This window comes from Lactuca virosa, chromosome 5, assembly GCF_052849685.1.
Source record: "Lactuca virosa cultivar CGN04683 chromosome 5, Lactuca_virosa_CGN04683_v6, whole genome shotgun sequence".
Taxonomy (NCBI): Eukaryota; Viridiplantae; Streptophyta; class Magnoliopsida; order Asterales; family Asteraceae; genus Lactuca; species Lactuca virosa.
In genome coordinates this window covers 279,082,276-279,096,716 of record NC_136430.1, presented here as the reverse complement: position 1 = coordinate 279,096,716, position 14,441 = coordinate 279,082,276, and the positions used below count along the sequence as shown (strand labels likewise).

The 14,441-nt window shown below is 33.7% G+C and overlaps 1 protein-coding gene across 1 annotated transcript; it reads right to left on the bottom strand.

The window, feature by feature from the left end:
* Positions 1-12,299: 12,299 nt before the first annotated feature.
* On the bottom strand, positions 12,300-14,241 carry LOC145117363 (uncharacterized). The gene is made up of 3 exons (XM_079053659.1): positions 13,798-14,241; positions 13,220-13,243; positions 12,300-12,761 (listed from the first exon to the last, which is right to left on the bottom strand). The coding sequence occupies exons 1-3, from the start codon at positions 13,991-13,993 to the stop codon at positions 12,460-12,462; spliced, it is 522 nt and encodes a 173-aa protein (XP_078909785.1). The 5' UTR covers positions 13,994-14,241; the 3' UTR covers positions 12,300-12,459.
* Positions 14,242-14,441: the final 200 nt, after the last annotated feature.

Genomic DNA, 14,441 nt, shown 5'->3' with positions numbered 1-14,441 from the left:
TTAGACTGATATAGACAGTGGTGAACGTCTAGCAACAATTCATTGCCCCCATCAACATACGACTTTGTGCCATTCTATCAACGCCCAATTCCCAAAAGGCTCAAAGCTACAATTTGTGTATAAGGTAATTTTATCAGTTATCCCTTCGCTACAGACATCATGTTGAACATGAGATACAGATCGCGATCAATCTCATTAATTGTTCAAATTTTGGTAAGGCGCCTTAGATGTCTAACTCTCAACACATAAGATGAACAAATCCCATCTTGACTACATAAGCCTCTGACATAGTTCACATTATGCCTGAAAATGACTTTTATAACCGCCCGGTTAAGGAACAACATTTAACCATATCAAAGCATAGTACTCCCTACACTTAAGTCCCACTATGTATCTCAGGTGTTAAGGATACAAAGATAGTACCTTTTAATCAAGTATCATTCATGATAGCGATCCATGAGATGATCTTGATGCGAGTCAGATCAATACTAGTTCTCTGACAAGTACTTATGAAACTTGGTTACAACCACTTGCCTACTTTCATCTAGTGAGAGTAAACCAATCCAATTCATATTAGTCTTACTTCATAATTGCTCCCACAATTATAACCGACTATGAACTTTTAGAATAATAACATTATTCACGGATTAAACATTTTAATATAGAACACAACAAGTATTAATGTGATGATTATATCCCAATATATCATAAAATTATCTAATAGTTGTTGTTATAACGTTCCAATATCCAAATACTAAATCCAAATCAAAAACCCATTTCTAGAATAATAAATTCTTATAGCTGAAGTGTGACCATTCATACTTAGCTCAAAAGAATGACCTTATCAATGGATCTGACAAAATTTAATATGTGTGAATGCTGTGAATATTATCATCTCCATACTTAACTTTACTCTAAGTGTAGTTAAATATCTTGGAGAATATGATTGGTGTTCTTTCATGACATAGAGTATCTTAGCTTGATTAAGTATACTCTCTAAGTCACAAAGTTTCTATGTGATCCTTCAATGGAAGAAATCAACATAGTTTTTCAATGATCCCATTCATCTAATCATATTTGAATTTAACTTCTAAAGTACCGTATTCTTATTTTGTAGTAGATTGTGTCATTATGATTTGCTTGGACCTCATTCCAATAAAACTTACCCTTCATTCCATAATGAAGTCAAAATCCAATTATAATTCCTAATTATTTTTATCTGTTTAGAAATCAACATCTTGTGTAGCTCTTTCCACAAAGATCCTTTCTAAACTAATTTTCTCACATACATTCTCTTAGTTCTTCTAAATTACTCTTAGAATGCTCTCTTAGTCATCGAGTGACTTAACCATGTATTCAATTAGTATCCTATGACATGCTTATAGCATGATCAAATACCATGTCCTATGCATAATATGGCGTAAATGATGAATTTATTTTCCAGGCATATAGAATATAAATCATTTCATCTTGTTCAAGCCTATGAGCTATGTAATTTTGAGGCTAGCTCAAAATGGTGCCATATGACAATGCCAAGAATTCTCTAAAAGAATCTTGTTTCTTGATCCCTTTCAAGATATTGTCAATATATGTATAAGGAGATGAAACTTTTTAACATTCAGTTTATCTATCCCTTATAGATTTTACATTCCAAGAATGTATCTTCTCCTTCCTAAGTCTTTCATTTTAGAAACACTTTCCGAGTTAAGGTGAAAACGATCTTGCTTAGCCAGAAAGTGATTTCAAATAAGTATGTCTCATTCATACAAGATTAGGAATTTCACTATGTTCCCACTAGTTCTTACTAAACACACATGTTCTATCCATTTTGATGTAAAAACATACATTATGGTTTTACATTAAAGTGATGATTGCAACATTGAGATGTTTGCTTTATATCCACCAGTGGATCTTAAGCTCTACACATTTTGTTTAGGACAACATGGATTAAGAAAACCATCAGGCTAAGCTATATAGATATCTTCTAGTAGATGTCTATTAAGAAAAGCAGTCTTTCTTGAAATCTATTTGTTATATCTCATATTAAGAATATGAATTTATAGTAAATAATATCCTTGTTGATCTAATCATAGCTACTTGTGAAAAAGGTTTGATCACATTCAATGTCATGAGTATGATGAGGATCATAGTCAATAACATGAGTATGAGAGAATCATTTTACTACAATTCTTGCTTTAAATGTGTATGGTTATCCATGTAATTTATTCTTTCTATAAGAATCATTTACTCCTTCTAGCCTTGCTATAGGGATAATTTTTAATCAAGCCCATACTTGATTCTCATACATGGATTACATCTCATGTTTATGACTCTAAGTCATTTATCAGATTCGAGATCTGACATAGCATCTTGGTATTTGATGGATTTTCCAGAAACCATAAAATCTCATCAATGAGAGATTCCACATTTCTCAAGTCATAGATGATTTCTACCACTAATGCGAACAATTTGTGTTTGTAAATAGCTATTATTCAAGTTTAACAATCCTTGTTAAAACTAGTGTCAAGTTTTACTACATAAGGTTATGGTTCTTGAGCTGCTTCAAGTTCCATGTACCTCCCACTTGCTTTGTCATTAGAAGCTTTTTTTCTACTAACTTAGCTTTCACAAGAATAAGAGAACCTATTCTTGGTAGGATTACATATAACAATCTAAGCCATATTTAGAGTAATATATATATATATATATATATATATATATATATATATATATATATATATACAAATATGTATTTAGTAGATTTTCGGTTTAGAAGCTTTAGTCTAACATCGACTACAAATCCATAAAACATTAAGTAAGATGAGGATGGAGCCTTTCCATACTAAGTCTTATAAAGTGTTTAATCTACTTATTAGTTGGTATTTGTATTCAAGATACAATTAATAGTGATTGAAGTATTATCCCAAAAAGATTAAAGGAGGATATTTCTACCGACTAGAAAGTAAATCATACCAAGTAAGATTTAATTCATCCTTTATTATCATTAAGGCCTTGGATGGTTCTTACAAGTTATATCTCAACATTTGAATCCTTCAACAAAGATTTCACAATTATGCTTTACCACGTAAAATATATGTAACACCGTAAATTTTCGAACAAATTTTCATTTAAAAATCACATAAATCTCATCAACATGTATCACAAAATCCACAAAATGTCAAATTAACAAAAACACATGTTTATAGTCGTTTAAATAAAATACAGGATCCTCAGAAACATAACTCCATCCCGTGTGTACAATCAAGCTGACGCCTTCCTGTGATCCTGAGAAGTACCTGAAACACATAACACATAACACGGTAAGCACGAAGCTTAGTGAGTCCCCAAAATACCACACACATTTCATTAGCCTCTCATGGCTATATCTTGAATAAGACCCTCCGGTCAATGTGTCTCAGTGGAACCCTCCGGTTCCACAACTCGGGTGGACCCTCTGGTCCTATCCCAATAATGCACAGAATAATACACGACATAAATCACAAAACAGAATGCATGATATCACATATCTCAGTATAAGCACATAAGATCAACATATACACAGATTACTATAACAACATAAGTCACAAAGACAGTATGCACGATAACACATATAGACCCTCCGGTCTATAATGTACTAAGACCCTCCGGTCTACAATGTACTGAGACCCTCTGGTCAATGATATACTAAGACCCTCCGATCAATAGTGTAATTAAGACCCTCCGGTAAATAACACGAATAAAACCCTCCGGTCACACATAAATTACCACACAGGTAAGTACAGTGAGAAGACTCACCTCGGTTGGCGAACAGATCCTAAAAATGCTGCTGTTGTACTCCGGCCTCTAACACTGAACCAAACCCACAATTAACCCCATTAGGATCTAAGACCAAACCTTCACATATTAGGTCTAAATATGGTCCACCAACCCGACCCATAAATAAGCTCAAGCCCATTGGGCCCACCAAGGCCCAATACCAAAATGGGTCCACAAAGGTCCACTAACGGCTCAACTATGACCCAATTTTCCAAATTGGGCCCAAATCCTCATATGGGCCTTACCCTAAAGCCCATATAAATATTCTAGTCCACATGATTGTTCTTGGATGGCCCATCAATAGCCCAATCACCAAAACCCAATAGAAAGGCCCAACTCAAGGCCCAAGAAAAATTAGGGTTTTCACATAAAAGGACAATTAGGGTTAAGTGTTTCTCACTTAACCCATTAAGTCCATCACTCCACTAAGCCATCATACCACGAAAATTGACATGAGTCATAACTCCAGTCCACTGGTCCAAACGCGGGTCCCAATAGGTCCAAACCAACAAACCCAAAATTAGGGTTTTCTAAACCCTAATCAGGGTTTCTAGCCCAATCACGAAGTAGCCCGGTCCAAGATTAAGTGTTTAGGTTCATTAGGGTTCCACCATGTCGGGCACCACCCACAGCCACCTTGGGCAGTGGTGGTCGGCGGTGGCTCACGATGGCAGCCACCATTTCCAATGGTGGTGGTGGTGGTTCTTGCCCAAAAAGTGCATAAATAACCTCACACATGATATACACACACAACCACCTCCCACAATGGCTGGTGGCGGCAAAGGGTGGCAGAAATATGGAAATAGGTGGCAGTCACCACCTCACGGTGGTGGTTGCAGGCCCTCCTTGGTTTCCAGCCGAGCAAATCCACGCCCAACCTCACAAACACAACCTGAACACGTAAACACATCCAACTCAGCCACCATGGGCGGCAGACGACGACCAGAAGCATGGGAACAACGACCTAAGGCCACCGACGACCACATCCGGCGTTCATGATGTAGCATTCGCAACGAAGAACGAAAGAGAGAGGAAGTAGGTTTGCAGTTGGACTTACTGAGCGCTTCTGGTGGCTCCCGACTCACACACGACGTACACAACGTGCCTCACAGTCCTCGACGGTTCTTTAGTTGCCCAAGACGTCTCCGGCAGTCAGGGTTGTTACGGCGGCGATCATCGGCGAGACAGCAGGTGGAAAAAGGTGGCGGTAGGGCTTGGTGGTGCGCAGCGGCTGATGAGTCTTCACCTTGGTGGCGGCTGAGGAGTCATGCATGGCGGCGGGCTAATAGGTTTAGGGTTTCCTGTTGCGACGAGGGGATGACACGGGTTTAATCATGTGTCCAATTCAAACTATGCTAGCCAACATACACTTTTGGTCCCTCCCCACTAAATTATTTTCAATGTAAATCCAAAAGTTACCCTTTAGCCCCTGATTCTATAAATTCCTTTCATTTTAGGTCCAAAACTTACCATTCAGCCCCTAAGCCTCTCAAATCTCTTCAAATTAAGTCCCAATAATTTACCAACCAGTCTCTGCCTTCATAATTATTTACAAACCACTCCGGAGCTTACACTTTTAACCCCCAACTTCTAAAATTGTATCAATTGGCTCCCCAACACCACACCCCGCTAAATATTATTTACTTTAGGACTATTATTCATTTATAAATCTTTATCTACTTATTTATTCAATAAACGGGATGTTACAATATAATTAAAACTACTATAGTTGTTAATAAAGTTGATTTGGTATCTAGTGCTTAATCTCAGACATTCATTATAAAGGAAGTCATACACCAAAGTGTATAGTATTATTTTCTATACACTTTAGTGAAAATATCATTAGGAATCCTTTATATATAAATAAGGATCACATATGTCAAATAAACTAAATTATTTGCCTTCAAATATCCCTTTCTTGAAGTTGGAATATGTGAAAGTCATTTATATAATAAAGATAACAATGTCAAAGATGAGTTTGATTTAAAACAAGTCTAAGTCAAAAGTGTTTGCATATTGAACTTAATTTAATTTATTAAATGTTGATATTTACTTTATAATTTTATTAAGAGATATTGTCTCATAAACAGAAGTTAATCATTTCAGAATATGAATATTATCGTTATGACAAACGATTAAGTAAAGATCAAACATTTGAATATAATAACTGAGACATAAATTTAGACATGCTAAATTAAAACATTCATTGCTCCAAAACAAATATAGTTTAATTTACATTACAAGTAATTTATGTTCTAAGCATAAATAATAAACTAAAATCTGAGAGTGTAGTTCCAACTTGGTTGTGCTCAGTTGGTTACTCTTCAGTAACTATCTGCAAGCCATTTACAAATATTAGATTAACATTTAAGTACCAAGTACCTAAGTGTTATATGAAAATATGAGTTCTATCTAGTAGATACAAGAAGTACTAGTCTCTTCTAGACTTTCTTTCCAAATAAGAGGAGCAAATCCTCTTCGAGTGTCCAGTTTCTTCACAAAAGAAACAAGATCCATCTATGTGGGCTTTAGTAGATTTCTTGGGCTTAAAGGTGTTCAGTCCATAAAACATGGGCCTCCTGGATCACACTAGGTGACTCTTTTAGCCTTGCATTATTTCAATGTTTAAACTAGCTTTAAATAAAATATCATTGTATTTATTGGAATATTGCTTGACATGTTATATCATCAGATATATGTTTAAATATCCAAGACTTCCTAGAAGTCCGGAATAACTATTCCTAGCTTGATGTTAGAAGCATCTTCAGCATCATAGTGATGTCTTTACTAGGTATCATGTCCAGGTATATTGCTCAAAGCAAATAGTTTAGGACTAGGACCTTTAAGTGTATACAATTTCATATCTCTCACGAGATTGTCTCTTAAGACATGAACTCATTCATTGAAGTTGTATCTAGTGAATGTTATTGTTTTATTAAGTCATTAAAGAAAATGACAATTCATGATAATGAGAGTGGATTATTTAACTACAAAATTTTAACAAAATTCATTTAGTATTTTCAATATTTTAATCTTCAATAATTAACTAGTGGGGAATCACTTGCGCCTTTGGCGTTGTGTTAAAAGTGGTTTTCTTACGATTTACGTATAAAGAATCACATAGAAGAATATTTAAAGCAAGAGGCATCGAAGAAGTAAATATATTGTAACTACGAACGTTTGCTGTCAGGGAGGTTTTCTACGTCCCGTTTTTTTTTTAACTTATTTGAAGTTGTATAATGTAGCAGAATATAGTATTATATTAATGCAAACATATCAATGATAGAGAAGTGGTTTTCATACCATTTACATACAAACAACTACAAAAGGAAGATAGTTTGATACACCAAAAGATTATTTAAAGTGAAAGCCATTAAACAAACAAACATATTAAAGGTAGGGATGTTTGTCGCCAGGGAGATTTGGACCTCCTTTTTCAGGTTTTCAAGAAGAGTTTCATATTTGTTTTTCATCTCCTGCATGGCCTTCAGCAGTTTTGTGGTTTCATAATTGTTGTCAAATAAGATCTGCCGCATCTTGAGGTAGTTATCAAATGATGGTTTAGCGTCCATGTGCTCAATCAGCTCCTTCTTGTAGTTTTGGTGCTCAAAGGACCTAAACCCAAACTTGTAATCTTTCTTTCCATTGTCACGCTGCATAACATAATCAACAAACAAATTACTTCATGTGTTAAAATAAGGTTGAGAAAGGGTATTTAAGACATTTTATTAACAATCACCTGATTAAGGACAAAATTGTAATTTACTAAAAAAGAAAGATTTTATTTTACCTTAACCAAATGACGGAGACTTGGTTTACAATTTCCATATATTCCTATGACAGAATCTGCATACACCTAGTACTTCTCCAACACCTATAACAAAATATCACCCTGATGGAAAATAACAATGTATCTTAGTGTCAATTAATTCGAATATGTGGTGTGCATATGTTTACAAGTTTGTTGTCATTTTCATATATATGTATATATATATATATATATATATATATATATATATATATATATATATATATATATGTTCTTTTCTGGTTATTTATACCGGTTAACATAAACTTCTAATAAACTTATAGTTAAGTATAAAATGACAACTTTGACCTTTTTGTTCAAGTTGACCCTCTAGACATTTTTTTTATAGTAAAAACATTAAGCCATAAGGGTAAAATGGTAATTTTCAAAAAAACATAAGGGAAAGGAGAGAATAGTAACTGGTGAAAATAGATAACCAATGGCATCAACTTCACTGAGGTCGGTTCCAGCTGGCACGTTATGGCTTTTGAGTGTATTATTAAGGAATTTCAGTAGTCATAAATAAAAGATACATTTTATTATAAATTTATTATAATTAGTTTACTTTCACTACCAATATGGGCAATATACTTTATTTATTACCTTATAATAGGTCAAGAAATGTAAATATGTTGCTTTTATAGGTGAAAAAGAGTAAAGTATGTTGCTATTTTCGGAATTTTTTGTTTTTTTTATAATACAATTTTGTGAAATTAAATATTAAAGGATACAATGAGAAAGGCTTTAGAAAGGTAACATGTTGACCATCATTCAATATGACTTTGGCATTGTTACCCTTTACTGATAGACTTTATAAATAAAAGTTTATTTATTTGGAAACTGTATTTTATGTTCAATATAAATGAATCAAAAGGAATAATAACTGAAGATCCTGTTTGAAAGATAAACATGAAGGGAATTTGCATACGAGGGATTTTCACTCTGCCATTAATGGTATAACCACCTTCATTCCTCTCAATCAACATAAGCAAACATAATTATAAATATTAAAAAAAATCACTTAAGAGTTATGATCATCATCATACACTATACAGACAGTATATTAAAGAGAAAATAGTTATCACATCAGGTGTAGAAAATGAGTCGACAATTGAACATTTGTCTACAAAGGTTGGGTTTTTCCATTACCATTGTGATGTTAAAGGTTAAAACAAACCCCTGCACAGCTAAATGTTTATACTAACTACAAAAAGTCGAACCAATTATAGTAGACTTGACAAACTCAAAAATAAAAATAATTTAAATGTACGACTTATAGAAGCAATCACGTTGACCTATAAAAATTTTTTTGTCACTTATTTAAAAAAAAGCGAAATATTATGTAGGATTTTGATATTCAATATGCATTATGCAGTTTTTTTTTGTTTTGATCATATCAACATACAACATACTACCTTTACATTGAGTAGATTTTACAAAAGAAGACTCACCATAACACCTCAACCCCCTCCTGGAAGTATGATTGACATGTGGCCGGAGTAAAACGAACCAATAATAGGAACCCAAATACAGGAACATGATGTGTGTAATATTTTAACCAATCTTTAGTCTGAGGATCTACATGTAGGATACCCATATCCAAATTTCTTATGCATGTTTTCAGCAGTTTCATCAAAGTCCTAATTTTGCAATGCTCGGTCCCTCTTCACCTGAATCTATACAAAGTCAATAGACGGGAATCTGGTAGAGAGCTTAACTTTATACTTTTAGGGTCTCCTATTGTATCAATATAAACCTGTAATAACAATGATTAGTTTTCATGAAATTTGCTGACAGTTAAATTTTAACTACATATGTGTATACCTTAGTTAGATGATACCCCATGTCCAATATAATCTTGAACAACACCATGGCAGACTCATGTGATATCTCATTGAGACTAATATAATTTCTATTAATAAAGAGTTAATGAAATCAATTAGAATAGACATTAACTTAGAGATCTTATTTACAGGAGGAAGTTGGATACTGATACATACGACATTGAAAATTGATATTTAAAACTGAAAGCAGAAAAGAACAGGCAGAGAACAAACCAAATCAATAGGACATAGAAGGAAGCCGACGATGGCAGTGGCAGTAGTAGAAACGGCAGCAAAGCAGGAGGAACCGACAAACAGAACACACACAAAACACAGAAATAGTGGAATGATTTCAGATCGATATTATGTAAGTATCCGAATTTTTGATTTGGGTTTTAGGGTATTTTACCTGGCCGGACGACCGCCCGTATCCGGTGTACATAACAACAGAATTCAGGGTTGTAAGCAGGAACTCCATCGTTGTAGATCCCTCTGATGTAAATAGCAGTCAGAATCGAGCTGTTGATAGGACAAAAAAACAAAAAAAACAAGTGATGAATAACAAATCAAAGCATGTTTTGAACAGACCTTAGGCTTGAAGCAGAAGAAGAAAGGAAATCAGCCGAAAAGCCCTACTTTTTAGATAGACGAAGAGATGATTTATGTATGTATCCTATCACAACATCTAGAGTTAAAAGATATTGTCTATGACAGATAAATTAATAGCTCATATATACTATACTTCATAAATATTAAAGGGTGGAATGGAGAACAACCTTTGAAGAAACCATAACAGCAGGGCATTGTAGGACTCATTTTTCTGTCATTAGACAATCAAAAATACAATTAACATATGCTAAATAGATTTTGATTCAATAGATATGCGCAAATCAGATGAAGAATTTATAGATATGCACAAATTAGATGAAAAATCTATTCGAAATCAATTAACTCTATCATGCATCGGTACCCTCATCGCAAAAATATTTGATTAGGCTTTGTAAATAGATCAAAAACAGATAAAGTAATTGATCAAAACTGATGTAGGCGATTGTGGGAATTTAGAAAAGAAAAATAATCAAATTGTCTAAGGATTGAAAATATGCTTTACCCGGGGATCTTGTCGACCTCAAATTCGACGCCGTTTGTAATTAAGACGAACATTGACGAAAACCACATGCATCCCGTTGCCATATAGATTAGGGTTAAGCGCCATCGATGAGTGTATCGGAGGCCCACGTTCGCTGATTTTTGTCGTCGTCTAGGGCTTGGATCACATGAACCACTCCTGGATGCCTTAATCTACCTAATCTGGACGCATCAGCTCTGATGATATCGAAGAAGGAGTATTCAGCTGCTTGGAAAGTCCAGAAATCGCAAGAGACATGGAAGCCTTTCCGGATGAAATTGGGAGGAAATTCATAAGCAAAGAAGAATATAAACAAAAAACAAACGAACCTTGTTGGAGGAGAAAGGCGGCAACCGACGCTGACGAGAAGAAGATAAGCATGAAACAAAGTAGAAGTTCCAACTGAGGAAAAGAAGATAATCACCAGCAAAACCCGAAATTCCAATGGCAAAATAAGAAAGGATAAGAGTTTCGTGTGCAAATAAGAAAGAGAGGAAAAGTAACTGTAGCTAACGTTTTAGGAATTGATAGTAATACCCTTTTAGTTTCCAAAAACATTAATTATCAAAGTCAAGGATCCAAGTTGCAAAACAAATAAATGGTTAGGTATCTTTTATCCCATCCATTTGAATTCAACCCGGTAGATATCGATTATCAATTATATCTTGCCATATAATTCCTAGATTTATGGGATCTCTAATAACAAATTTAATTAGACATGTTTGATCCCATCTATGTCTCAGATTTCTCTTGCTTAGGGTATACTTTATCACAAAAGATTTCCGATCAAATCGTCCAATTTAAAAAACTTGTGTAATCGGCCTATAACTTGGTTATAGAAATCGCGAAGACACCCCGGCCATCAAAAGACAACACTAAGTGGTTAGGTATCCTTTATCACACTAGTGCATACAAGAGATGTATGAGTGTTCTTCAAAATGATTGCATAGATTTGAGGTTTGTAAAAAAAAGGTCTTTTATATGTTTTATAATTCTAATTTAAAAACATTGATATCATGGTTATTACATGCATATAATAAACCATGGTATCAATTTTTCAAAAGAAATTCACTTTTAAAGGTTATATATAAAAAACTAGTTTTTATATAATTTGACGCAATTCAATTTTAATAACCGGTATTAATTTTGAGTGCATTTGAACCTTATATATCTTTAATAAAACTTCATATTATTACTTATATATATGGAGTTTGTATAAGTTACAAAAATCACCATTTTAAAACTTATAATGGAGTATTTCAAAATTTACCGTTATTAACGATTTTATAAAACCGGATTTTTTTTTAAAAATAATAACTTGTTACACTACCACTATAATTAACTTCATATTCAACATAACCAATTAATCATAAATTAGTTAAAAGCAATATTTATTTATGGGAGCTGATTCGTACACAACAATTTTTCTCCATACACAACAATTTGTGTTTTAAAATGTTGTATTGTACAACTCAATAATGCATAAATTGTTGTGTATGGCAAAAAACGGTTGTGTACGAATCACTTCCCTTTATTTATAGGAGGTAAAATATAAAAAACTAAAATACAATTAAGAGTAACCGATATGATCATTAATTAAAAATCTTAAATTGTGATAATAAGTTGAATAGTTTTGGAAATTTCAAATGCATACGATTCACAAGCCTCTTTTATAATAAAGATATAGAGAATATAAAGAAGATTCAAGATCAAGACAACCAAATAAGAATCATTCAATTTATATGATTACTCAAGGGCAAATTGATCACCCTTGCAACAAAATTACTATAAGTAGCTATAAAGATTCACAAAGTACAACATTTTTATAGATCCAAAAACCACATTCAAGTAAAAAAAAAATCCGCAAAAAATTGGCAATGAAGTTATTCGCCTTCCCAACCAAGTTGCCTTGCTCTTCTCTCCCATAAAGAAGTTATCTTCTTTTCTTGTCTCATTTTTGCCTCGGCTTGCTCTCTTGCTTGTTCACATGTTTCAGTAGCCGTGTTGCATTTTTCTGCTTCTTTTTGGTATTGGGCTGCCACTCTTCTTGCTTCACCAAATGTTATGTTCATATGCCTCATGTGTTCTTCACTAACTATTTCTTGAAGTTTTAGCTCTTCTGATAGTAAATCCACAAATTGTTTTTCCATTTCTTCCTTCAAATCTGGATCATCTTTCCCACAATCTGAATGTTGGGTAACAAAATCGTCATATATATATATATATATATATATATATATATATATATATATATATAGTTTATTGAGACCCTATTTGACATAACATGACATGACATGAAACGAAAGGATGTTGCTGCTTCTTGCATTTTAACCATATAAACTATCATCAAGAACTATTGTATATGAAAGTTTAAGTGAACTACACAATGTGTTGTTGAATGATGAGCACAGACTCATATAATCCATGATATTTAGAACCCGAAATACAATTGAAAACCATTTTCATTACATGATAAACACCTTTAAATACAATTATCTCTATGCATCATCATTGTGGTAAATATTGTTGTTGATATCCTAAATGTTGTTTCTTTTTTACTTAATAGATTTAATGTGATAAGCTATATATGGTATGCGTTTGTCTTTTTAACTTAATGCAGAAAATTGAAGGACAAACAGTTACCTCTAACTGATAGATTAGCCAAACCTGAAATATATGACAAGAAATAAGAATCAGTAGTTGAAATCAAGTTTGAATATTATATCTCTATACTGATAATAATCAAAGTTCAGTGAATGTTTGGCATTTCACAAAATTCTAGCTTTCTACAATGGCAGGAAGATATGAATCATATTGATTACGAAATAATGAAGTCCATAGTCCTCAAAGTTTTTACTCCATTCAACAAGAAATAAAGAATCTACAGCATTGAAAACAGAGATCTTCATCTGGATATGAACTGGATATACTTTGATTCCACTAGAACTCCAAATATATAGAAACCGCAGATCAAAAACAGTCTAATTGAACAAAAAATGATGAGAAATAGATCAAAAGAGGGAAATCTGGGATTAAGTGGTAGGAAAACGGAGACGAGTGTAATCCTAATTACCTAATTACATGAACAACTACACAAATGATGAATTGGATATTCGCTAATTTCTGTAGAAATTAAAGGTCCTAAATCAAAATACACTCTAATTACTGATAAAACCATGATAATCAGATAATAAAAGTAGCACAATTGATAGTTTAATTACCAGGAGCAAGGTTGAGAAGGGAGAGAGGAGCAGGGCAATCGCAGACGCATGGAGCACAAGAAATCGAAGAACCTCCTTTCAAATTAAAACCCTTTATAAGCCTCGAATAAAGAGCTGGACCAGATACACAAAGTGCAGATGCTACTGCGAAAATCACCAGACAACACCTTAAACATGATCCAGATCTCCTTGTCATCTCTCTCTCTCTCTCTCGCTCTCTCTCGCTCTATAGATCGCTAATCTTCTATGGGTGCGAGTAATGGGTGAGTAGTGAGTAGTTATGTCATATGTGAGATCTAATGGGGCGTATCATGGTTTTTTTAACAGCTTGATGAGAATCTACTGTGTGAGGGAATTTTGTGTTCGGTTGAAGATTTGGGATCTCGCATTCATGAGTGTGTGTACAAAAGTCAAAATTATCGATGTGCGTTTACACATGGAAGTTACGGGTGCAATCAAATAAGTATGAATTAAGATCGCCGACAACATACCCCTGACCCGACCCGATTCGATGAATATGGTGAAAACATAAATTTAGGTTGGCTAACAATTCATGAGATGCCATCGTAAATCCACTAAACTTGTCTTTTTATTATGTCTCTTTCTTTATTTATGCATATCATTATTTCTAGTCATGTCTTGTC